The sequence below is a fragment of the Rhinoraja longicauda genome, chromosome 27, assembly GCF_053455715.1.
Source record: "Rhinoraja longicauda isolate Sanriku21f chromosome 27, sRhiLon1.1, whole genome shotgun sequence".
NCBI lineage: Eukaryota > Metazoa > Chordata > Chondrichthyes > Rajiformes > Arhynchobatidae > Rhinoraja > Rhinoraja longicauda.
Window position 1 is genome coordinate 21,951,707 of NC_135979.1, and position 25,580 is coordinate 21,977,286.

A 25,580-nucleotide genomic window follows, 5' to 3' on the forward strand; every position below is an offset into this window, starting at 1 on the left:
CAAGGATGTGAACAGTGGAACTAGTAGAATGACTGGAGGAATCAAAGATTTGGTTCAGCACTACCCAACTCCTGATGTAGTAATGTCTGAAGCAGTTATATGCTCAATAGGATGCTATCTGGAGATGCACACTCTTAGAGGAAGGGCTTTCCACTTCCAATCACATCGGATTCTGACCTATGTTCCAAAAAGATTATAAATTCAACTTCCAGCAAAAAAACATATATTTAGGCAGTGTGTTGTGTGTAGAACAAATGCACTTGAATTTATGAGAACGTTTCACATTCTCAGGAAATTATAAGCCACTTGAAGAGGACTACTTTTGAAAGCGGATGAGATCCCATAAATAGCCATGTAATAATGGCTAAATATGAATGCGAATGTTGGTTAAAGGGAAAGGTCCACCCAACAACCTATGATTGGAGAAAATTATTACATATCTAGATTATAGAGGGATGCCCACCTCAGATGACAGGAGGCCAAGGGGTGATCTTCTAGAGGTGTTTCAAATCAAGAGGGGAATTGAAAGGATGAATGCATAGTCTTTTACCCAGGGTTGGAGAATCAAGAGCCAGGGGTAATAGGTTTAAGAAGAGAATGGAAAGATTCAGTAGGATCCTGAGAAGCAACCTTTTCATTCAGAGGGTGGTGAGTATATGGAATGAGCTGCCAGAGGAAGTAGTTGAGGCATGTACAATAACAACATTTAAAAGACGTACATGGATAGGTAACATTTGGAGAGATATGGACAAGATGCGGGCAAATGGGACTAGGTTAGAAGGGGCATCATGGTTAGCATGGACAAGTTGGGCTGAAGGGCCTGCATCCTACTCGAAGACAATGATTATATTGAAATTACAAGAGAAAAGGGTAAAAAGATTGCTTAACTGCACCATCAGTAATAACAAAGTTTTGACAATTATGACCTGCCTGCATCTGAGTAATTTAATTAAGCAAGCCAGCAAATTTTCTTAAACAATCGTGCTTTTAACTGGAGAATCATTAAAGGTGATGGCTACACTGTATGTTGTTTGTTATATTTGCGACAGTTTCCTGAATCAACTGTAGCATAATTGAGATTGGATGTAAATGATAATCAATCCCTGCAAATATAAATCATTCCATTTCCTATCTGGTAATGACAAGGAAGATTTATGACTGATCGATAGTCAAACAGAACAGGAGATATTAAACTTTGCTTCGAATGTGCCTTATAACACAAATTTATTGAAAAAAACAACACGTGAAAAGTGGCAGTTTCGCGTATTTTAGGCACAGCTATTAATTTGAGGTTTACTTGACATCTTGATAATTCTACACTAATTCCTTTTGGCTCGGTTCAATTCAAAACATGAACATCGTGTTACAAAGCCAAAGAAATTTAAATTCTATCCAGCTCCGATTATCATTCAAAGCAAGTTTTTCTCTTCTACCAAGGAATGCAGCTAATGCCTTTTTGTTTCATCCTACAGGACAGTAAAGCCCATATATATTAGTTAGTGTTTAATAGAAAGCAGAATATTCACAAAGAATAGTTTCTTTGCCAAATCTAACATGAAAGAGTAGGCTTACTTTGCAGGAACTTCATAGTAATGACTAATTGGCTTCTCTTTTGCTCTCCAAGGTTTGACTCAGTGGTGCCCAATTTCAGCTGGTTCATTAAAACATGCTTTAATCGTATTAATTTGACAAATCATATCCTGCATCCCAATGACAAGCTGCTTGCAGGAAACATGAAATGTGCTTTAAACTTGCTCAGGCATTTTTTTCCTTTCAGGCAATTGAATGATTGACCCAAATGAGTAACCAAAATGACATGTGCGTGGGTTGCTTGGTTACATAAATGGCAGGGTACCTGGAACTATGTACTCAGACCAGGGGTATTTATAGCCTTCGATTTTCAAGTTTCTGATCACAATATTCAAATGACAACATTTTATTCTGGACACAATAAATATTCTGGACACTATCTGGACCTGGAGAGAGTGGATGTGGAGTGGATGTTTCCATTAGTGGGAGAGTCCAGGACCAAAGGTCATAGCCTCCGAATTAAAGGGGTATTTTTTTAGGAAGGGGATGAGAAACAATTTCTTGAGGCAAAGGGTGGTGAATCTGTGGAATTCATTGCCACAGAAGGCTGTGGAGGCCGTCAATGGATATTTTTAAGGGAAAGAAAGAAAGATTCATGATTAGTACGACTGTCAGGGGTTATGGGGAGAAGGCAGGAGAATGGGGTTAGGAGGGAGATAGATCAGCCATGATTGAATGGTGGAGTAGATTTGGTGGGCCAAATGGCCTAATTCTGCTCCCATCACTTTTGAATGTCTGACACTTACCAAAAACATTCCACAATAGAACACAATCACTTCATAAGGGGTGAAGGAGGCAGATGCGATAATGGCATTTAACAGGCTTTTCGATAGGCATATGGATATGCAGGGACTAGATCATGGTGGTATAGATTATGTGCAGGCAGATGAGAGCAATTTATCTTGGTAACATAGACATTGTGGGCTTAAGGGCCTGTTGCCGTGCTGACTTTTCAGTTCACTGTTCTAATATAACATGGATTATAAAAAAGCATGAATAGACCATTTTGTCTCCAGGTCCTGTTCTAAGATCTGGGCTGATCTTGTCTCTCAGCACTACCTCACTGCACTAGCCTTCTTTAGCTATATTTTCTTAGTATCCAAAAAGATATGGATGCCTGTCTTGAATATGTTCACCGAGTGAGAATTCACGGCCCTGTGGAATAATGAATTCTGAAAATTCACATTCACATTAGGCAGGAAATGGTTTTGGGTAGACTGATGGGACTGAAGGCTGATAAATCCCCAGGGCCTGATGGTCTGCATCCCAGGGTACTTAAGGAGGTGGCTCTAGAAATAGTGGAAGCATTGGAGATCATTTTTCAATGTTCTATAGATTCAGGATCAGTTCCTGTGGTTTGGAGGATAGCAAATGTTATCCCACTTTTTAAGAAAGGAGGGAGAGAGAAAACGGGTAACTATAGACCAGTTAGTCTGACATCAGTGGTGGGGAAGATGCTGGAGTCAATTATAAAAGACGAAATTGCTGAGCATTTGGATAGCAGTAATGGGATCATTCAGAGTCAGCATGGATTTACGAAGGGGAAATCATGCTTGACAAATCTACTGGAATTTTTTGAGGATGTAACTAGGAAAATTGACAGGGGAGAGTCAGTGGATGTGGTGTACCTCGACTTTCAGAAAGCCTTCGACAAGGTCCCTCATAGGAGATTAGTGGGCAAAATTAGGGCACATGGTATTGGGGGTAGGGTACTGACATGGATAGAAAATTGGTTGACAGACAGAAAGCAAAGAGTGGGGATAAATGGGTCCCTTTCGGAATGGCAGGCAGTGACCAGTGGGGTACCGCAAGGATCGGTGCTGGGACCCCAGCTATTTACGATATACATTAATGACTTAGACGAAGGGATTAAAAGTACCATTAGCAAATTTGCAGATGATACTAAGCTGGGGGGTAGTGTGAATTGTAAGGAAGATGCAATAAGGCTGCAGGGTGACTTGGACAGGTTGTGTGAGTGGGCGGATACATGGCAGATGCAGTTTAATGTAGATAAGTGTGAGGTTATTCACTTTGGAAGTAAGAATAGAAAGGCAGATTATTATCTGAATGGTGTCAAGTTAGGAGGAGGGGGAGTTCAACGAGATCTGGATGTCCTAGTGCATCAGTCAATGAAAGGAAGCATGCAGGTACAGCAGGCAGTGAAGAGGAGTTGAGTATAGGAGCAAAGAGGTCCTTCTACAGTTGTACCGGGCCCTGGTGAGACCGCACCTGGAGTACTGTGTGCAGTTTTAGTCTCCAAATTTGAGGAAGGATATTCTTGCTATGGAGGGCGTGCAGCGTAGGTTCACTAGGTTAATTCCCGGAATGGCGGGACTGTCGTATGTTGAAAGGCTGGAGCGATTGGGCTTGTATACACTGGAATTTAGAAGGATGAGGGGGGATCTTATTGAAACATATAAGATAATTAGGGGATTGGATACATTAGAGGCAGGAAACATGTTCCCAATGTTGGGGGAGTCCAGAACAAGGGGCCACAGTTTAAGAATAAGGGGTAGGTCATTTAGAACGGAGATGAGGAAGAACTTTTTCAGTCAGAGAGTGGTGAAGGTGTGGAATTCTCTGCCTCAGAAGGCAGTGGAGGCCAGTTCGTTGGATGCTTTCAAGAGAGAGCTGGATAGAGCTCTTAAGGATAGCGGAGTGAGGGGGTATGGGGAGAAGGCAGGAACGGGGTACTGATTGAGAGTGATCAGCCATGATCGCATTGAATGGCGGTGCTGGCTCGAAGGGCTGAATGGCCTACTCCTGCACCTATTGTCTATTTTCTATTGTCTATTGTGCCTGAAGAAATTCTCAGCTCTGTTCCAAATGGCTCATCCTTTGAGACTGTAACCTCTGGTTCTCGACAACCCAGCCAGGGGAAACGTCTTTCTTTCATCTACCCAGTCGAGCCTCTTAAGAACTATACATTTAAATGAGATCAACTCTTATTCTTCTAAACTCAAGAGAGTAAAGGTCCAGACTGCTCAATGTCTTCTCATGTAGCAAATGGCTCAAGAGAAGCTTTTGATTTTCAGAAGTTTCAGTCGTTCAAAAGTGATTCCCAAGTAAATATTTCTGTGGTATTTAGTGAATTGGCTTTAGATTGCAGTTACTATTACAACATTTAGGAAACATTTATACATGGATAGGGATGGAGGGATATGGGCCAAACACAGGCGGGTGGGACTAGTGTAACTAGGGCATTTTGGTTGGCATGGGCAAGTTGGGCTAAAGGGCCTGATTCCACTCTGTATGACTCTATGACTCTGTGATTAAATATTTTTAAACTTTACTTTGTCAAATTAGCAAATGGTCTGACCAATCCATCACAATCACCGGTAGGAATTCTAGTGAATCCTAACAGGTATGTTTGAGTGTTGAGTTCTAGACCCTCACCACATCCTAAGCACACCCACTTTATTTCCTTTTTCATTGGAATGGAGATGAATGGCATGCTGGGCAACACAAGAATATAAGAAAATAGAACCAGAAGCAAGCCAAAGGGGTCCTCAATCCTACCTGACAATTCAACATGATCATGACTGATCTATGCTGGCCTCAACTGTGCCAGTTCCATATAATCCTCAATCTTTCAAACATTTCTTTAAATCTACCTTGAATATTCCTCGTGATCTGACCTCCACCATCCCTCGTGGGAGGAGAATTCCAGAGATTCTCTACCCTCAGAGTAGAAACATCTAGCCACCTTAATTTTACATGGCTGACTCTGACTTTAGACTTTGCTTTGGACATTAGAAATACAGCACGGAAACAGGCCCTTCGGCCCACCGACCAGCGATCACCTCGTACACTAGCACTATCCTAGACACTGGGGACAATTTACAGAAGCCAATTAACCTACAAACCTGTACGTCTTTGGAGTGTGGGAGGAAACTGGAGCAACAGGAGAAAACCCATGCAGTCACAGGGAAAACATACAAACTCTGTGCAGACAACACCCATCCTCATAATGAATCCTGGGTCTCTAGTGCTGTAAGGCAGCAACTCTACCACTATGCCACCGACACGATTGAGAAAATCTCAACATCTCCCCTGTTAAGATCACTCAGTAAATTATATTTATGAATAAGTTGGACCTGCGTTGTTCTGAATCCATGGAATACAGACCCAAAATTGACTAACATCTCTTGAAGGCCAACCCTCTCATTCTGAGGAAATAGCTCGGTGAACCTCCTTTCGACTGCTCCTGTATTATTATTTTTTTGTTAGGATACCAAATCTGTGTACAGTAGTCCAGATGTAGCCTCACCCATTCCCTGTACAATTACGCAAAACCTTTCTTCTCTTCATTCAAACCCTTTTGCAGGAAAGACCAATATGCCGTTTTCCTTCCTAACTACCTGTTGGACCTGCTTGTTAACTAGGCTTGGTGAGTTGCAACCTGTGCATCCTGTGGACCGTACAAACTGCTGCAAATGCGTGTCGGTTGTGAAGCGAGTGAATGGTTGTAGACGGGAAGTCTATCAAGTAGGCCGCTGTGCCTGTATACTATCAAACGTCTTGACTGTTGTTGAACAAGCACTCATCCAAGCAAGTGGACGGTATTCCATCATACCGTTGAATTGAGCCTTGAAGATGAGGTGGTGAGCCAATTAATCGACAAACCAGTACGTCTTTGGAGTGTTGGAGGAAACCAGGGCACCCAGAGAAAACCAATGCGGTCACAGGGAGAACATACAAACTCCATAGGAACTGGACCCATAGTCAGAACCTGGATCTCTGGCGGTGTAAGGCAGCAGCTCTACCGTTGCAACACTGTGCTGCCATATGTGCCACTATGCCGCCCTTGAGTCATGAACCAGGTTGAACAAGCCTCCAGGAAAAATGAGGCTTGTTTCTTTACTTCTTGAAACACATTATCAACTGGAACTGCCTCATTGCTGTGGAATCGGAAGCATGGATTCCCCGTTTACACTCGGCCTTCCTCCAAATTTGCCGAACATAAGGCATCAGCCCAACGGTACACCTGTTTCCTTCCTCCTCTTATATCTCGAGCCACGTAAAACGAGAGGAATGAAATTAAATCATTGAATAAAATCTGCTTAAATATAATGGTAGTTAACACCTGCCAAAAAATACTGAAAATTTAAATAAAACCCACCTGCAGTTCATTTTTTATCAACAATACCTAACTATTCAAGTTAATGGAATGGCATTTCTAATGGCAACCATCCCTAGCATAAAACTGGAGTGCCAAAGACAAGGCATAGAGTGTAGAAGAGGAACAGGACATCAGAAATGGATTGAGTGAATTGACTTGTGCATTATCATTTTCTCTGTGGAACTGCTACCTAAAGTTGAGTGCATGTGTATTGTAAATTAAAATATTCAGCAGAATAAAGCTAGGATTTTCCTCTAAAAGAGTGAAAGACCAAAATTTCCTGGGAGTAGTAACTCGTGTGTGTCCGACAAAGAGCCTCGACCTGAAATGTCACCCGTTCATGTTCTCCAGGGATGCTGCCTGACCTGCTGAGTTAGTCTGGCACTTTGTGCCTACATTTGTAAAACAGCATCTGGCAGTTCCTTGGTTATACTTCCAACTCATGTGTGTTCATTATTAACTTCATATTTACCTTCAGCACATATGCTTGTGACAAATTCTATCGTGAAATTTGCCCCATCCAAATCCTTCTGAATGCAATTGGCATTTTATTTAAGATTCAAGAGTCCTGCCCGCAGAAATAAAGTTTAAAAAACTAGCATCCTTTGCAACTATATCCAATATGTTCATTTCTTACAAATTTTTGACTATTTCTGTTTCCAAATGGTAAAAATTAATGCACAGAATCACAGAACAGAACTGTGTCTGTTAAAAAAAAAGGCATCCCTAATTGACTCATTGATTCTTCTGTTCATTTTGTGACCCTTGGTGATATTTTTAAAACTTTGCACGCACTGATCTTTTTGGAAGGGCAAATAACATTTGCTGGGCTCTGGTTAAAGAAAAGGGGAAGGATAGTGAGTTTGTTTTAGAGATGCAGTCTCGAAACCACTGACCAATGAACGCCTCCACACTAGTTCTATATTATCCCAGTTTCACAACCTACACACTAGGGGCAAATTTCAAAGTCAATTAACCTCCAAACCTGCACATCTTTAGAATGTGGGAGGAAACCGGAGCACCCAGAGGAAACCCACATGGTCACAGGGAGAACATACAAACTCTATACAGACAGCACTGGTAGTCAAGATCAAACTCAGGTCTCTGGCACTATGAGGCAGCAGCTCTACTGCTGCACCACTGTGCTGCCCAACAGGCTTGGTCAATGTAGAAATCATTACAATTATATTCAAATCACATCTTTTAATTTCTTTATAAAATTGACTAAAAGTTGAAAACATAATTAAACCAAGAAAATCACCATTATATTTGGCCACCGCTCAATTTCTTAATGTAAATACTGTTTGTGTAGAAGTTGCTTGCTTATTCACTACTTCCTACAATTTCCAATCATTACAACGCCTAAGGTCCATTTGGGGCCAATGCAGGAGATCAAGAAGATTTGTGTCTAAAAGGAACCTTAAGCCAAGTTGGTAAGATTTTCCATGACCATACAAATTAAATGAAGATTAAATTATAATTAGAAATCGTTTTACTCATTTTCTTATCTAAAGTCAAACCAAGATATCAAGTGCAAACCTCTGCCAGTAATTCTAAATGCAAGCATGATTTACATTGCATTAGTTTGCATCCTGTTCAGTTGTGACATCCTCGCACTGCTCGTGACATTGCACCAGGACTGCACCATTAGGAAATGAAAATTAATAGCAGCCAATATGTCAAAAACTGTAAATATGTATTTTTGTAGTTAACAATCTATCTAATCCCACACTGGATTAGTTTTTAGGTTATCAACAAAAGCAAATACCTGTGATGACCATATTTATTTTTTGAAATGTACTGCCTAAATTACATAACTGCCAGAGCCTGAAGTAACAATTCTGTGTTGAGCTGGTTCGGCAGTGCAAAGACCAAAACCACTTTATTCCAAGGGATTTCCGAGGGGGATTTCAAGTGCACACTCATAACTTTGGAATAATGGAGGTGCTGGACCACCAGTTGTTGGAAAATTGGTGGTGGACCTGTACCTTCCCTTCATGAATAATCCATGGCTGAAATTCACTCTTCTTCATAAAAATCTTTAAACATTCTCCAGTACTTTCAAAATTTCTCGACGAGGTTCCTTTCTTTCTCTGAAGTGCAATGTACTTTTTTCTATATTAAAATGGTAATAAATAATATGAGGCTTTTCTTTTACCTGCAGGGCAGAAGTGTTCCTCTTTCAAATACATTATCTATTTGTCAATATTGAGAAATGCCTGCCTCCCACGACAATATCTTTCTGATGATTTAGAAACGACTTCTTATTATTTTCTAAATCATCAATAATATTTTTACAGACTGGATATCCATGAATTCCATCATGTAAAACAGAACAATCTATTGAGCTAGTAAAGCAAAAGAAACAGTGGCAATGCTGGAAATCTGAAATAAAATCAGAAATAGCTGGACATTTGTGCAGATGGCAGCATCTGTGGGGAGAAACAAAAATGAGTAGTTCAAGTCATTGCAAAGACGTGCAGGTGTGTAGGTTATTTGGCTTCTGTAAATTGTCCCTCTTGCGCAGAGTAGAACTAATGTATGGGTGATTGTTGGTCAGCACGGACTCGGTGAGCTGAAGGTCCTGTTTCCACACGGAATCTCAAAACTCTAAACTCTAATAGGTCAATGACCTTTCATTAGTTTTGATGAGTTTTTGTTTCATCAAACAACCCATACCTCCGCCCACTGCGTACTCCTCCCCCCCAAAGAAAGTGTAGGTCAGGTATTCAACAGCATTAAAGCCACTCTTCCTGCAAAGATATGTCGTTCCCAAGTAAAATTGAGGAGAAATTTCTTCATGCAGAAAACAAAGAATTTATAACATTTGTAAAATTCTCCATCCCAGGCTTCTGTTGATGCATCGAATTAGGGCATTAAATGGAAAGAGAAGTTGATGATCAACAATGAACTTAATGAATTTCAGGCCAGGCTGTATTTATGTATTTATACATAAAAAATACAAATTTACCAAGGATACGATTTATGACAGAAAAAGAAGATTGCTGATAGGGATAATTTAAAAAATGTTAAGTATGAGCTAATTTTCACATACACCCTCCAAATAAGCTTGATGTCAGTAAGCTGACAGAACAGATAGAAGAGTGATGAGATTTGAAAGACTTAAAATTGCTTCAGGCTGGAATAAGAAAGAAGAATTGAATCCAGTGAAAAGTCTAATAAATTCTGTCGGAAAGCATGTGGAAGATTTTTGTGCACCTTCAACCAGCAAGGTATGATTTATTCCAGATCATTCTATTCTGCAGAAACACTATGGTTGGTATTAGATTTACTCAAAGATTACAAGAAACCAAATCAATGGAGGATTTTATAACTATACGCTACACTTATGGATCTTTATGGCACAATACTTTATGTGGCCAGACGATGAAATGCAAAAAAAAGTTGGAAAATTACAGCTTGGCACTGAGTGAACCTTGGATAAGGCAATAACTCAAGTGAGACTGATACAGATAAATTTGTTAAGAGATCACACAAGTGACAGAGTTGAAGGATCAAAATAATGGCAGCTGACAAGAAAGATAGACCACAACCAAGCAACAGCACAGTGGCGCAGCGGTAGAGTTGCTATCGTACAGCACTTGCAGCGGGCTCAGGGACCCGGGATCGATCTTGACTACAGGTGCTGTCCGTATGGAGTTTGTATGTTCTCCCCATGACAGTGTGGATTTTCCGAGATCTTCGGTTTCCTCCCACACTCCAAAGACATACAGGTCTGTAGGTAAATTGGCTTGGTTTTAGTATAAAATTGTCCCTAGTGTAGGATAGTGTTAGAGCGTGGGGATCACTGGTCGTGGCAGACTTGGTGGGCCGAAAGGCCTGTTTGAACAATGTATCTCTAAAACCAAAACCCCACTACGAAGCAGAATTTGAGAAGAATGCAAACCTGGGCCCTATAGAAAGAACACTATTTACGCTGCAGATGCCAACTGCATACCAGGTAATTATCTTCATTAAGAGAACTACCTTAATACCAGTGAAAGGATCAGTTCCAACCAGCACTACAAATGCAAAGTGGTGCTAATGTTCAAACATACACAAATATACCTTTCAAAACACAAAATAAAGAGACGATACTTTAGGATGGATGGAGTTTTTTTGTGCAGGAGTCTTGAATTTAACAAAGTATCCAGATTTGATAGGTTGTAACTGTATAAGGAAATCTAACAATGATTTAGCAACCAGGCTAATTAAATTTAGTCCAAGAAAAGTATCAAAGAGCACAGCTTTGACATCAGAGGGAGAAAGATTGAAGAAGCGTGCAGTTTTTTTTCTGCACAGAAACTAATTAATGCCTGGAGCACACTGCCTACGTGGTGGTGGAGGCAGATACAATACTGGCATTTAAGAAGCTCTCAAATAGGCGCATGGATATGCAAGGAATAGGGGTCTATATGGAGCTTGTGCAGGCAAATTAAATTAGTTTAGCTTGGCATTACCTTCGTCACAGATGTTGTGAGCTGAAAGACCTGTTCCTGTACTGTACTGTTCTCTTCCATGTGGAACAATTGTTCCTATCTCAGCATTCAAAATAATAGGAAAAATATTTTGTACTAAGATCTTAATCTTGACCCATGAAAGATCCCTTTAATTACAACATGCTCATGAAAGGAAGTCACTCAAAGATTTGCTTTATATTTGGGTGGAAATCACTTTAAATGCAAAACTGATTAAAAAATTATTTTCATCAATACAAAGATCACATATTAGAGTTATGGAGCCACACAACACGGAAACAGGTCCTTTGGTCCAACTTCCCATTCAGACCAAATGCCCCATCTACACAAGTCCTACCTGCTCACATTTGGCCCATATCTCTCCATATCTTTCCTGTCCATGTACCTGTCCAGATAACTTTTAAATGTTGTTACAGTACTTGCCTCAATTACCTCCCCAGGCACCTCATTCTCTATGCCCACCTCCTCTGTGAGAAAATGTTGCCCTTTAGGTTCCGATTAAATGTTTCCCCTCTCACCTTAACTCATGTCCTCTAGTTCTTGATTTCCTTACTCTGGTTCAAGGACTCAGTGCATTCACCCCATCTATTCCCCTCATGATTGTGAACATCTCTATTAGATCACACATCATTTCTTCCTGCACTCCAAGCCATATAGTACTCACCTGCCCAACCTCCCCTTATAACTCAGCCTCGTAAATTTTTTCTGTACTTTTTCCAGTTTAACAACCTCCTTTTTTGTATAGCAAGGTGACCAAAATTGAACACAATACTTCTAATGCGGCTTCACCAACATCTTGAACAACTGTAAAATAACATCCCAACTTCTGTATTCAATAGGTAGACACAAAATGCTGGAGTAACTCAGTGGGACAGGCAGCATCTCTGGAGGGAAGGAATGGTTGACGTTTCTGGTCGAGACCTTTTTACTGAAAGCTATTTTCACGCCCCCCCCCCCCCCCCCCCCATCTATCTGTGATACCACTTTCAAGGAATTATGTGCCTGCACCCCTAGATCTCTCTGCTATCCAACACTCCACGGGGCCCTGCCATTCATTGCGTAGGCCTTGCCCTGGTTTTGACTTCCCAAAATGCTACATGTTGCACATCTGCATTAAACTCCATTAACCTTTCCTCACCCGACTTTCCCAATGAATCAAGATCCTGCTGTAATTGTTGATAACCATTTTTGTTATCTACAATACCACCCATTCTGGCATCATCTGCAAACTTATTAATCATGCCTTGTACCTTCTCATCCAAGTGATTACTAATCATGCCTTCTACATTCCCATCCACAAACAGCAATGGACCCAGTACTGATACCTGAGGCACGCCACAAGTCACAGGCCTCAAGTACAACATACAACATTCCACCATGACCCTTTGCTTCTTTCCATGAAGCATTTTCTCTACCCAGTTGGTTAGCTCTCCCCAGATCTCATGCGATCGAACCTTCCAGTGCAGCCTACGAAGTAGAACCTTCTCAAATGTGTTGCTGGTCTGTAGAGACAACATCTACAGCTTTGCCCTCAACAACATTTTTGGTTACCTCTTCAAAAAACAAAATCAACTTCATAAGACACGATCTTCCATGTACACAACCATGCTGACTATCCCTAATCAGCTCCTCTCTTTCCAAATGCATATATATCCTATGCGTCAGAATACCTCTCGCAACATACCCACCACATGATAGGCTCACTGGTCTATAGTTCCCAGGCTTTTTACATAGAAACATAGAAAATAGATGCAGGAGGAGGCCATTTGGCCCTTCGAGCCAACACCGCCATTCATTATGATCATGGCTGATCATCTACAATCAGTAACCTGTGCCTGCCTTCTCCCCATATCCCTTGATTCCGCTAGCCCCAAGAGCACGAGGAGCTTTTTGTTGAAGCCCTTCTTAAATATAGGCACAACATTAGCCACCCTCCTTCTTCCCGTACATGTACATCACCCTGTGTCTAACGAAGATTCTTATATCTCAGCCAGGGCACCTGCAATTTCATCTCTAGCTTCCCGCAATGCCCTTTGATATATCAGATTAGGCCTGGGAGATTTATCCACCTTCCTATGCCTTAAGATGTTCAGCACCTCCTTGACTGTAACATTGATTGCATTCATGATATATCAATTAACTATTCCAAGTTCTCCAGTCTCATGTCATTCTCGATGGTAAAATCAGAAGAGCAATACTCATTGAGGACGTTGCCCATCTCCAGCGGCTCCACACAGAGATAGCCACTTTGCTTTCAGAGAAGTCTCTCTAGTTACCCTCTATTCCTTCTCTAGTTACCCTCTTTCCTTTAATGTGCTTATAAAAGCTTTTTGAATTTTCCATATTGAAAATGTAAAACTAATAAAGTAATGGATGTGAATGGAGGTGACAGGAATAAAGGGAACAAGGAAGATCCACAAAATTGGTTAAAAGTCTTAAGCCAAAGTGGACAAACCCATGACTTTGCTGATGAAGAAAATCATGTTAGAATTTTACGTTCTGCCAGATTGCTCCACCAATGGATTTCAAGTTATGGCCCTTATCAATCCATTTCAACAGATAACCATTTGTCATCCCTGGAAGATGCATAATAGTGTCCTATATCACAGAAACAACCCTTCAGCCTGATCATCAAAAACCCTACACTAAGCACTTTTATATCTTCTCCACATTCCTACAAACCTCCTCCAAAATTTGACCCTCACCTACCACTCTGCTGCCCAATCTCAAGCCAAGCTTCGAAAAGATTCTATGCCGAATGGATGAAATGTTATCAAATGGCAAAATCCTATCTGAATATGACAGATACATAAGATCTGACTTGAAAGTATAGAAGTGCAAGAAATTTAGTTGAAAGAGGAATGTTCATTTTTAATGCCAATTAAAAATGTGTGCTAAATATATATAACCATGACTGTACAATAGCAACTGACAAGATATATCCAAATGTAGAGCCAGAACTGATTAATCACATCAAGGTCAGAAGTGGGCATGTTTGTCAATGCCTACACAATGTTTAAGTCTATTTACATCCAAGTCTAAAAATACAGGATGTCTAAGTAACTTTCAGACATCGACTGAAAAGTGACAAGTAACACTCACACAAACAAGTAGCAGTCATTAGTCATTTGGCTGATCATTGCTGTGGTTTGTAGCAACGAGACATCCAATGGTTCCTGCATATGTTTCTCGCCATGTGTCCTAATTGTCATTTGAATTCAGACTGCACTGCAATGACGATCATAACTGATGCATTTCTCAGAAAGCAAAGCAAAATACATGAGAAGCATATTATTAGTCAGTCATCCACAATAGTTCATGAAACCATCGAGGGGTTTTTACAAAGAGTTCCTGATAAGGGCTGGATCAATGTGAAATATGAGAGAACAACGGAATAACAGTTAACAAATGGTTCTAACAGTAGAAATTAGTTATGTAGTGGCTGTTATATCATGACACATTACCAGCTTGAATATATTGACAGGAGCTTTGGGAAAAAAACCTGTAAATAATGTGTTTTTGCCACTTATTGTGTGCCTCACGAAATTCATGTACAATTTAATACACTTACATATCACAGCAAGAAACGTCAAGTGTGATTCATCTAAATTTCTTAAATCTCAGAAAATAAGGAATGCCTCTGAAAGTTGTCACCCGATTTCATGTTATGGCCCAAGAATTAAAAAAATTCTCACAATTTGTTCCAGTTTATTTCATTCACTGATGGAAATGAAAATTCAATTCTTTAGACATCGGCTTTTGAAGCACAAAAGGTGCTCCCTTGAAATTGCATGAGATGATTAACAAAATCCCAATTAATTGTCTAAATGTTTTCAGCGGTTACAGTTCTGTTCAAAGGACTTATAATTAATTTATATCAACCAGACAGTTTGCTGCCCGATCCATTTGTTCTATGTAATTTGCGTTAACCGATTTTTAAGGTGCTTCTCCTATATTGTAATTGTCTTATTTTCCTGTTGCAGACTGTTAGTAAATTCACACGAGAGTCAAAGTCATGCAGCATAGACACAAGTCCTTCAGCCCAATTTGTCCATGCCGAACAAGGTGCCCAATTTAAGCTGGTCCCATTTGACCAGGGTTGGCCAATATCCCTCTTAACCTTTCCTATCCATGTACATGGTTCAACTACTTCCTCTGGCTGATCCCACTATATACCCACCCCATCCACGTGAAATTGTTGCCCCTCAAATTCCCATTAATTTTTTCCCCTCTCACCTTAAACCTACAACCCTTTCATTCTCGATTCCTCTACCCTTGGAAAATGGCTTCCCCTACCAATTCCCCTCGCGATTTTAGATATCTCTATAATATGACCCCTTGATTTCTGCACTCCATAACGTCCAAGCCTGCCCACTCTCCCTTGTGCTCAGGCCCTTAAGATCAGGTAACATATTCATAAATCTTCTCTGCAGTCTTTCCATGTTAATGGCTTCTTATCTCTTGCAAAGTAACCAAAAATTCATAGTGAGACCTCACCAGCATTTTGCACAACTTTAACACAACATCCCAATTTCTATTATCAATTCCCTGACAAATGAAAGCTGGCATGCCTAAAGCTTTCTTCATCATCCTATCTACCTGCAATGTCACATTCAGGGAACTTCACACTTGTATTCCTAGATCCCTCTGTTCTATGCTTCTCAATCCCCTACACTCCTTCAGTGATACAGTTGATTCCAGCTGTCTATACCTGAGCCAGGTCTCCTTCTTTTACCTGACAAGAACCTCAATTTCTCATATCATCCAGGGTTCCTTACACCTACCTGCCTAACTTCACTCTCACCGGAACAATGACCCCACTCCAATCAACTTTTCCAAGTTCCTATCTCACTCCATCATAGTTGGCCTTGCCCCAACTTGAGGACCAGCCCTATCCTTACTCATAACAATTTCAAAGCTACTGCAACTATATGGTTGCTCGTTCCAAATGGCTCACCCATTGACACTTCAATCATTTTCCCTTCCCAATTCCCTGAGGGTAGATCAAGTTTTACTCTCTCCGTTGTTGGGCTTGTTTGGATGGTGCTGTAATGGCTGCCTCGCCAACAGTCTGCCTCGTCCTTTTCTTTTTTGTTGTTTTCTTAGTATGTGTTAAATGTATGTTTTAGTGTTTTTTAGCTTTGTATTATGTGGGGGTGGGGGTTGGGGGAAACCTTTTTTAATCTCTTACCTCGACGGAAATGCAATTTTCTTCCGCATCATATTTCCATCCGCACTGCGGCCTAACATCGAGGAGCTGGCGGCCGCTTGCTGGGGATCGACTTTGGGAGCTCCAAATGCAGGAGCCTGCAGACTTACCATCGTGGAGCTGGCAGTCCCTGTCGGGGATCGACGGGAGCTCCAACCGCTGGAGCCTGCTGACTTTAACATCGTGGAGCTCCTGGTCCCTTGTTTTGGGACCAACTTCGGGAGCTCTATTAAAAGCCACAGGAGCAGCGACCATTCTGATCGCGGGAACTTCGACCACCCCGACGCGGGGGCAAAATTGACTGTTTGGTGGCCTATAGTCCAATTTCAACAAGGTGATCATCCTATTTATATTTCTCAGCTCCACTCTGTAGCCTCCCTGGGAGATCCTTCAGTAATGTCATGCCAGACCCCTGCCATGATGTTTTTATCAATCATTAAAACAACTCCCCCGCTTCTTTTACCCCCACCTCTATCTTACCTGTAGCACCAGTACCCTAGAGCAATAAGCTGCCAATATTGTCTTTCCCTCATGCACATTTCTGTAATGGCTCTAAAACGAATCAACCACATATACCTATCCAACCTCAGAGTTCATCCACCTTACCTGTCAGGCCTCTCACATTGAAATAAATGCAGTTTTATCCAACCCTCTTTACTTGCTCCCTTCTGTGCTCCTACCTATCCTGTCGACTTAACCTACTGTCATTGAATTCTGTACCAACGTCCAGCCTCACATCTACCACGCTATTTATTGGATTCTGTCCTCATGCCAATCTAGTTTAAGCCTTCTCGTGTAGCACAGGCACACCTGCCTGCCAGACTGTTCTGCAGCTGCTCTGAAATAACTGTTCCATAGTACCTGGGAAGTGACACACTATCTTGGAGTACCATTTGCTGATGCAGAATTTCCTAGTTGTCTCCCCTACTAATGGGTCCCCTATCACTGTAACCTTGTCTGTCCACCCTATTCTGCAGTACTCAAGGCCTGGTGCCACAAAACTGACTGCTGCTCTCCTCAGAATGGTCATCCCCATCAGTGTCCAGTGCCACCTTGTTTTGGAGGACGATGGCCAGAGGGGATTCTTGCACTCAGCCTGCCCCTTTTCCTGGTGATCACCCATTCACTTCCTGCTTGTACTTAATGTATGACCACCTCATTATAACTTTTATCTATTGAGTGGAAGAGTCAGGAAGTCATGGTGCAGTTTTATAGGATTATGGCGAGGCCGCATTTTGAATATTAGGTGCATTTCTGGTCACCCCATTACAGGAAGGACATGGAGGCTTTGGAAAGGATGCAGAAGGGGTTTACCAGAGAACTGCCTGGATTAGAGGGTGACAGTAATAAGGAGACGTTATGACAAATTTGATTGTTTTCTCTGGAGGTTGAGTGGAGACATGATAGAAGTGTATAAAATTATACGGCATAGATATAGGGTAGTTCTACCTCACTGCTCTTCCTCTCATGTGCTCACTCAACAGTGAAACATTGTGCACAGTTTTCAACAATCCATGCTTCTTAAATGAACTATGTGTCTTCCTCGCACCAAATAAAACAATCACAAACATTTAAATCTTTTAAAACTAATGAAACAGAGGGAACAGTGAATGAAGTAATTAAAATAATTAACTTGATAATGCGTTTAATTTCCCTTTCAAAGTTAACCACTAAAGCACGAATCGGTGATATTATAGAACTTTTAATCATGTCAATGTGCTCATTCAGCTTTTCATGGGTAATTTATTGCAGAAGATGTCTTTGAGCAAAAAGTGAAAAAGCCATAAGATTTAATGCATAAGTTGGACAGGTACATGGATAGGAAAGGTCTAGTTTAGTTTACAAGTTCACAAGTTATAGGAATAGAATTAGGCCATTTGGCCCATCAATTCCACTCCGCCATACAATCATGATTGTTTAGTTTACAGATACAGCGTGGAAACAAGCCATTCGGCCCACTGGGTCCACACCGACCAGCGATTTCAAACATTAACACTACCCCACACACCCTAGGGACAATTTTACATTTTGCATTTATACAAAGCCAATTAACCTACAAACCTGCATGTCTTTGGAGTGTGAGAGTAAACCGAAGATCTTGGAGAAAACCCATGCAGGTCACAGGAAGAATGTACAAACTCCGTACAGACAGAACCCAAAATCTGGATCGTACCCGGGTCGCTGGTGCTGTAAGGCAGTAGCTCTACTGGAACACCACCGCAAAATTAGCCTTGCCCCAAGAAATCTGGAGAGATTTGATTTGCTTAATCCCAAAAACCTAAAATTTTTCTCCAGTCCAGAGCCAAGAAATCTGAGCAACTGGGCTTCAGGAATCCATGTCTGAGGTCTTGTTGTTGCTCGCATCCTGGTCTGCAGTGTGAGGTGATTGTTGTGTATAGAGGGTCCCATTAGAAAGGGCACAACACAGGACTCCAGGAACGAGATAGGGCAAGTGACTGAACTGTCAGTGAGGAAGCACTTTGGGACCATTAACCATAATTATATTAGTTTTAAAGTAGTTATGGAGAAGGATTGGACCGGCCAATGGGTTACAGTCCTAAATTGGGGCAAGGCTAATTTTGGAGGCATTAGGTGGAAACTTGCATTGGTCAATGGAGAATCTGGGAATGGCTGTCAAATGGAAGGCTTTCAAAAGTGAGATAGCAAAAATAGGCATGTTCCTGTTAGAGTGAAGGGCAAGGCTGGCAAGTTTAAGAAACTCTGGTTGAAGAGATATGTTGAAGCTCTGGACTGGAGAAAGATTTTAGGTTGTTGGGATTAAGCAAATCACATCTCTCCATGAGTAAGAAAAGTAAGAAGGCAATCAGGAGGGCAAAAAGAGGACATGAAATGGAGCTGGCAGGCAAGGTAAAGGCAAGTCCAAAGAGATTCTACAGGTATATTAAAAGGAAAAGGGTGGCTCGTGAAAGAATATGTCCCTTTAAAGATCAGCATGGTCGTCTTTGTGTAGAGCCATAAGACATGGGTGAGACATTAAATTAATACTCCTAATCTGTTTTTGCAATGGAGAAGATCATGGAAGCTAAGAAATTGAAGCATTAGAGTTGTGATGTCTTGATCAGGTGTGAATTACCAAGAGAAGGCACTGGACTTTTTAAACCACATTGAAGTTGATAAATCCCCTGGGCAGACTGAGGGCATGCTTGGACCTGTGGGAAGTTAGGGAGGAAATTGCACAGTTCCTTGCAGAGATATTTGCATCATCTTCAGCCACAGCTGAAGTTCTGAAAGACTGGAGGATGGCTAATTTTGCACTGTTGTTTAAGAAGGGCAGCAAGTACAAGCCGAGGAACTATAAGCTGGTGAGCCTGACGTCAGTAATGGGAAAGTTGTTGGAGGGAATTCTTAGGGTAGCATTTGGATAGGTGTGGATTGATTCTGGAAAGTCAACATTGCTTTTTGCATGAAAAACCATGTCTCACAAATCTGATAGAGATTTTTGAAGAAGTCATGAAGAGGATTGATGAGGGCAGAGTGGTTTATATGCACTTTGATGATTCATTTGACAAAGACCCATACTGCAGGCTAGTCTGGAATGTTAGGGTGCATGGATTTCAAGGTGACCCAGTCAATTGGATTGAAAATTGGCTTGGAGGAAGGAGTTAATGGGTAGTTGTGGATGATTGTTTTTCTGTTTGGAGGCTTGTGACCAGTGGAGTGCCACAGGAGTTAATGCTGAGTCCACTGTTGTATATACAATATAACACAATACAATACAATACAATATATCTTTATTGTCATTGTACAGGGGTACAACGAGATTGGGAATGCGCCTCCCATCCGATGCAATAAATTAATTAGCTAGTCAGTATTAATTTAAACAACCCAATGAAACAAATTAGAACAGTTTTAAAACAGAATAAAGTGCAAGTAGATCTGTGCCGGTTCACTGAACGATGTGACCATCCGGCTCAGCAGGACCAGTTCATAGCAGCTATGGCCCTGGGGATGAAGCTGTTCCTGAGTCTGGAGGTGCAGGCGTAGAAGGCCTTGTATCGTCTGCCCGATGGTAGAAGTTCGAACAGACTGTTGCAGGGGTGTGAAGAGTCTTTGTGGATGCTGGTGGCTTTTCTGAGGCATCGTGTGTTGTAAATGCCCTCCAAGGCTGGTAGCTGTGTTCCGATAGTCCTCTGAGCTCTATGGACTACCCGCTGAAGAGCTTTCCTCTCTGCTTCTGTGCAGCTGAGATACCACACAGTGATGCCATGTGTTAGGATGCTCTCTATGGTGCAGCGGTAGAAGGTCGTCAGCAGCTGTTGGGGTAGACCAGACTTTTTCAGTGTTCTTAGGTAGAACAGTTGTTGCTGTGCCTTCTTGACCAGCACAGCAGTGTTAGTAGACCATGTTAGGTCCTCCGAAATGTGAATGCCCAGAAACTTGAAGCTGGACACTCTCTCCACACTGTCCCCATTGATAAAGATCGGGGCGTATTCCCCGTTGTGTAACCTACGGAAGTTGATGATCTACATTAATATATTTTAGTAAACTTTGTTACTAAATTTGCCGATGACACCAAAATTGGTGCTGTAGTTGACAGTGAGGAAGGATGTCTAAGTTTACAACCGGAACTAGATCAGACAAGAGGGTGGACCAAAGTACGGCAAATGGAGTTTAATTCTGACAAGTATGAGATGTTGCACTTGGTTATGTCAAACTTGGGCACGGTTTCACGATAAATGGTAGAGCTCTGGAGAGTAGAACAGAGAGATCTGGGAGCATAGATGCAGATAAATAAAGTTAGTCTCGTTTGCCAACTTGGGCATCATCAATAAAGTGGGCCAAATGGTTTCCTTGTCTATGACTCTATGAGCTCTATGACTATTAGTCTCAGCAATCCATGCAGATGGGCATATAGCAAGTTTCGGGCCAGGTGATTCACCATGTCTCTGGAGACTGGTGCCAACATTGAGGGTCTCACAAACCAAGCAAGTAGAAAACTGGCAAAGTCATAGTCAGAAAATCATATCGATATAGCAATGGGCAATTTTCCAGAAGAGTGTAATTTTGGTTTTCACTGCCTGTCAGGTTTGTTTAAAATTATTTGCCAGCAATTTGACTGAATTGAAGAAACATACCATGCCACCCAGCTGAGGCTCCTGCCCAGTAACTCACGTGGAAGAAACATGGCAGCACAGTGGCGCAGCGGTAGAGTTGCTGCCTTACAGCACCAGAGACCCGGGTTTGACGGTGGCTATGGGTGTCTGGCTGGACGGAGTTTGTACGTTCTCCCTGTGACCGCTTGGGTTTTCTCCAGATGTTCTGGTTTCCTCCCACACTCTAAAGCCATACAGGTTCGTAGGTTAATTGGTTTCTGTAAATTGTCACTAGTGTGTGGGATAGTGCTGGTGTATGGGGTGATTGCTAGCCAGTGCGGACTTGGTGGTCTGAAGGGCCTGTTTCAACGCTGTATCTCTAAAGTCTAAATCCCTAAAGTAAAATCTAATATCACAGAATCTGATTTATTTCTGTAAGTTTTGTAAACATGGAGTGTATTCTTGCCAGCCAACATCTACATTACACTTGCAGCTCTTAATTTATGCTTTGCCATTCCCTTAAATCACACTTTGCAGCTTTGTTGCCGTGTTAGTAATCATAGAACTCGAATGCCAAAATGAATGACAGCTTGCTAACCACAAAGGGTAATGATCTCATCCATGGTGAAGTTAGAAAAGCTTTTTCATCTATTTCAGTGAGATTTTTCAGCAATTCACTGGGCCATGAAAACCGAGCAACTCAAAATCCAGTGAACCAACCTGACAGCCTCACAGTCACTTTTATTTCTTAGTGATTAAAGTTTTCTTTCATAATTCTGAGAGTGGTAAGAGTGGTTTCATTATATTGGGGATTTTTTTTTTTTCAGGAACTGAACATCCATTCCTGCGAGCATTCGTTGTCCATCCTTGATTGCCATCAAGGTGCTGGTAAATCATATTTGTGAATTTCTGCAATTCTTTGGTCAAGATATTCCCCACGGTGCTGTTGGAGTGGAGCAATTTTTGGATTTAGGCTCGGATGAAGGAATGGAGAATGGAGACAATAGATTGGTTTGTGATTTAGAGAAGATCATGCAGGTGGTGATGATACCATGGACTTAGAATTTTCCAGCTCTTCACCCCTCCCCACCTCCTTCTTTCAGTCTGAAGAAGAGTCCCGACCCAAAATGTCACACATCCTTTTTCTCCAGAAATGCTGCTTGAGCTGCTGGGTTAATCCAGCACTTTGTGTCTATCTTTGGTACAAACCACCATCCGCAGTTTTGTTTCACTCATTGGAGTATAATCCCATTTATGCTTAGGGGAGTCAGTCTTGCCATTCAGCTTGTTGCTCTACATTTGTACTAAGGCTGTGATAAGATCTGAAGCCAAGTAGACCCAGCAAAATCCACGTCGGCACCAGTCAACAAATTCTTGATGTGAGTAAGAGCTGCATGATGACATTGGCGACGACATCTGCTTTCACTTTGCTGAAGACTGACAATAGACTGGGCAGTAATTAGCTGGATTGCATTTGCCCCACTTGTTGTAAACAGAATAGCTGAGCAATCTTCCACATTGTCTGGTAGATGTCGGTGTTGGAACTATTCTGCAACATTTTAGAAGCTGGGCTAGTTCTGCAGTGGAGGTTTTCAGTAATTGTGTTATCGATTAATCATTGCAATCAACCGTATGAATCTCTCAAGACCCTACGCTAGGAAAATCTGAAATAAAGCTTTTAAGATAGATCTGCCCAGATGCCATCTATGTAATTCAAATTACAAAGAAAGAAACAGGGCTAGCCTTCGCCTGTTAATAATGCCCAACAAATGCTGTCAGCAAAACGGCAAAGTACATTTGAATTTGAATGAAAAGACAAAAATGATGTTGCATTCTAGTAGAGTGCTAACTTTATAGAGTGGCAAGTAAAGATCGGTGGAAAATCATGACTGATCTCTAAATAAACAAATCACATTAATGAGGAATAACCATAAAATGGAGAATCTCTGGACTGCAGATGCTGGAATCTTGGGGGGGAAAAAAGGTCTGAAGAAGGGGTCTGACTCAAAACAATCTGCGCATTCCCCCACAGATACTGCCAGACCCATTGAATCCCTCCAGCAGTTTAATTTTTGTTCATTAAACCATTTGATCATTTGGGCTGTTTTTGTAGCAGTGGAATGCTGCAGGGAAAATACGTTAATTCAGTACCACTCCATGTGTTCAACATCAATGAGAACATACTGTCAGCCGAACGACAGCCTAAACATTTTTATTGTTAGAAACTTTGAATGATGTGAGAAATTGCAAAACCAACTTTCCTGAACCTGGAAAGGAAACCAACTTCCAAAAATATTTTTCACACAGGGAAAATGTTCTCTCGCAAAGAGAGGAAACAAGAAATTGTATGGCTCATGTGTGCATGGTGTTCCACTGGAAATGGAAGCATACAGACTATAATTATTCAGCATACGATTGGATAATTTCTGTCACTGAAATCTAAGAAATACAACTTAGCTGCAGTTTTTTTGTTTTCATTAAACTCTGCAAGGTTTGAAATGAAATAACTTTAGATTGTTTTTTTCTGATTTTATAAAAGTTAAAGATTAACAAAATCACAGTTCAGTCTAGCCAATCTGAAGCAGAGATGACTAAATTGCAACTAGTAAACATCTACCACTTTACGAATCCCGAACTGTGCACCTGACCTGTCAACTTTATCCTCTCAGAGAGCAGTAAATTCATGATATATATTTCATTTTTGCAATACTATTAATTTTTCATTTTATAGAAAGTTATGGCTTCACAAATAATCATTTTAGTTTGACAAATCATCAAAATATTATCATTATCTAATTTTCTTAAACAAACTGCAGACAGGTTTGAAAAACATTTTCATCAACAATGAAAATTAGGTTTGACTTCGATTAAAGTTAGCCTTAATGTGTGAACAAAAGTACCTGGTTCTTAGGTTTTCTTGTCGCAATTGACCATCATAAACTGATAGTACATCGAAGTCTTCCTCCAAGGCAAATGACTGAAATGCCAATTGTATTCTATTCCGTTCTTCAGTGACGATCGTCCAGGTGCAGTTGGCATAATTTGGATACCCATATGGAAAGCCTGGACTATCTATTGTTCCATTCGGTCCTCGTACTGTATCACCACAGTTCTGTCCTGAAATGCAAATTTGACATTGGGAACATTAAATGTTGCACAACGTTGAATTAATCTGCTTCTAAATTGAAATACACTTAGAACCTACAGTATAGCACAGGAGCAGGCTCTTCCACCCACACTGTCTAGGTCAAACATGATGCCAAGACCCAACCTTATCTGCCTGCACATAATCAATGTCCCTCATCTCCGTTACATATCCCTCATATCTGCCCCCATTTCCCTCATATTATCTGCCTCTATAATCTATATCCCTATATCCCTCATTATCTATATGCTTATCCAAAAGTCTCCATCATATCTGCCTCCACCACTACCCCCCTGGCAGCGCTTATCACACTGTGTAAAAAAAAACTTTCCCTTCATATCTTTAAACATCCTCTCACCTTAAAGCTATTCCTTCTAGTATTTGATACGTCTACCCTGGGGAAAAGCACCTGACTGTCTGCCCTAACTGTGCCTCTCATAATTATATATACTTCGATCAGATTTCCCCGAATCTTTGGCGTTCCAGAGAAAACAATCTAAGTCTGTCCAACCTCTTCCTGCAGCTAAGACCCCCTAATCCAGGCATCATTCTGGTAAACCTTGTCTGAAGCCTTTCCAAAGCCTCCATAACCTTCCTGTAATGTGGAGATCAGAACTGCACGCAATACTTCAAATGCGGCCTGACCACCATATGACTCCAAAAAATGACATTAAAAAATACAGTATTATTTAATGTGAAAACAGCTTGTATAATTTCCTGTTAAATATCCCAGTACAATAGAAGGTTATAACACGAGGTCATGTGCAAAAGAAAGAGACCCATTTGTGTCTGATTTCTCTGTACAATCATGTACAAAAAGCAAATTGTGCCAGACTTGAAGCGTTTGTGGCCATTTGTGACCCCATCAATCAGGAAACTGGATCAGACACTTCTGGAAATCATTTGGCCTCATGCAGGATTCATTTGCCTGCTGAATTTTCCGCAGATGTTATCAATGGGCCTGACTCATTTTAATCACTGA

The 25,580-nt window shown here is 41.2% G+C and overlaps 1 protein-coding gene across 2 annotated transcripts in view; it reads right to left on the reverse strand.

Annotated features, from left to right (window-relative positions):
* The window catches only part of csmd2 (CUB and Sushi multiple domains 2), a 1,532,573-nt gene that overhangs the window by 1,395,935 nt on the left and 111,058 nt on the right, over window positions 1-25,580 (reverse strand). For both annotated transcript variants that reach the window (XM_078423311.1, XM_078423310.1), the window contains exon 2: window positions 24,354-24,570. In XM_078423311.1, coding sequence (XP_078279437.1) covers window positions 24,354-24,570 — 217 coding nt within the window. The remainder of the gene's footprint in view (window positions 1-24,353; window positions 24,571-25,580) is intronic.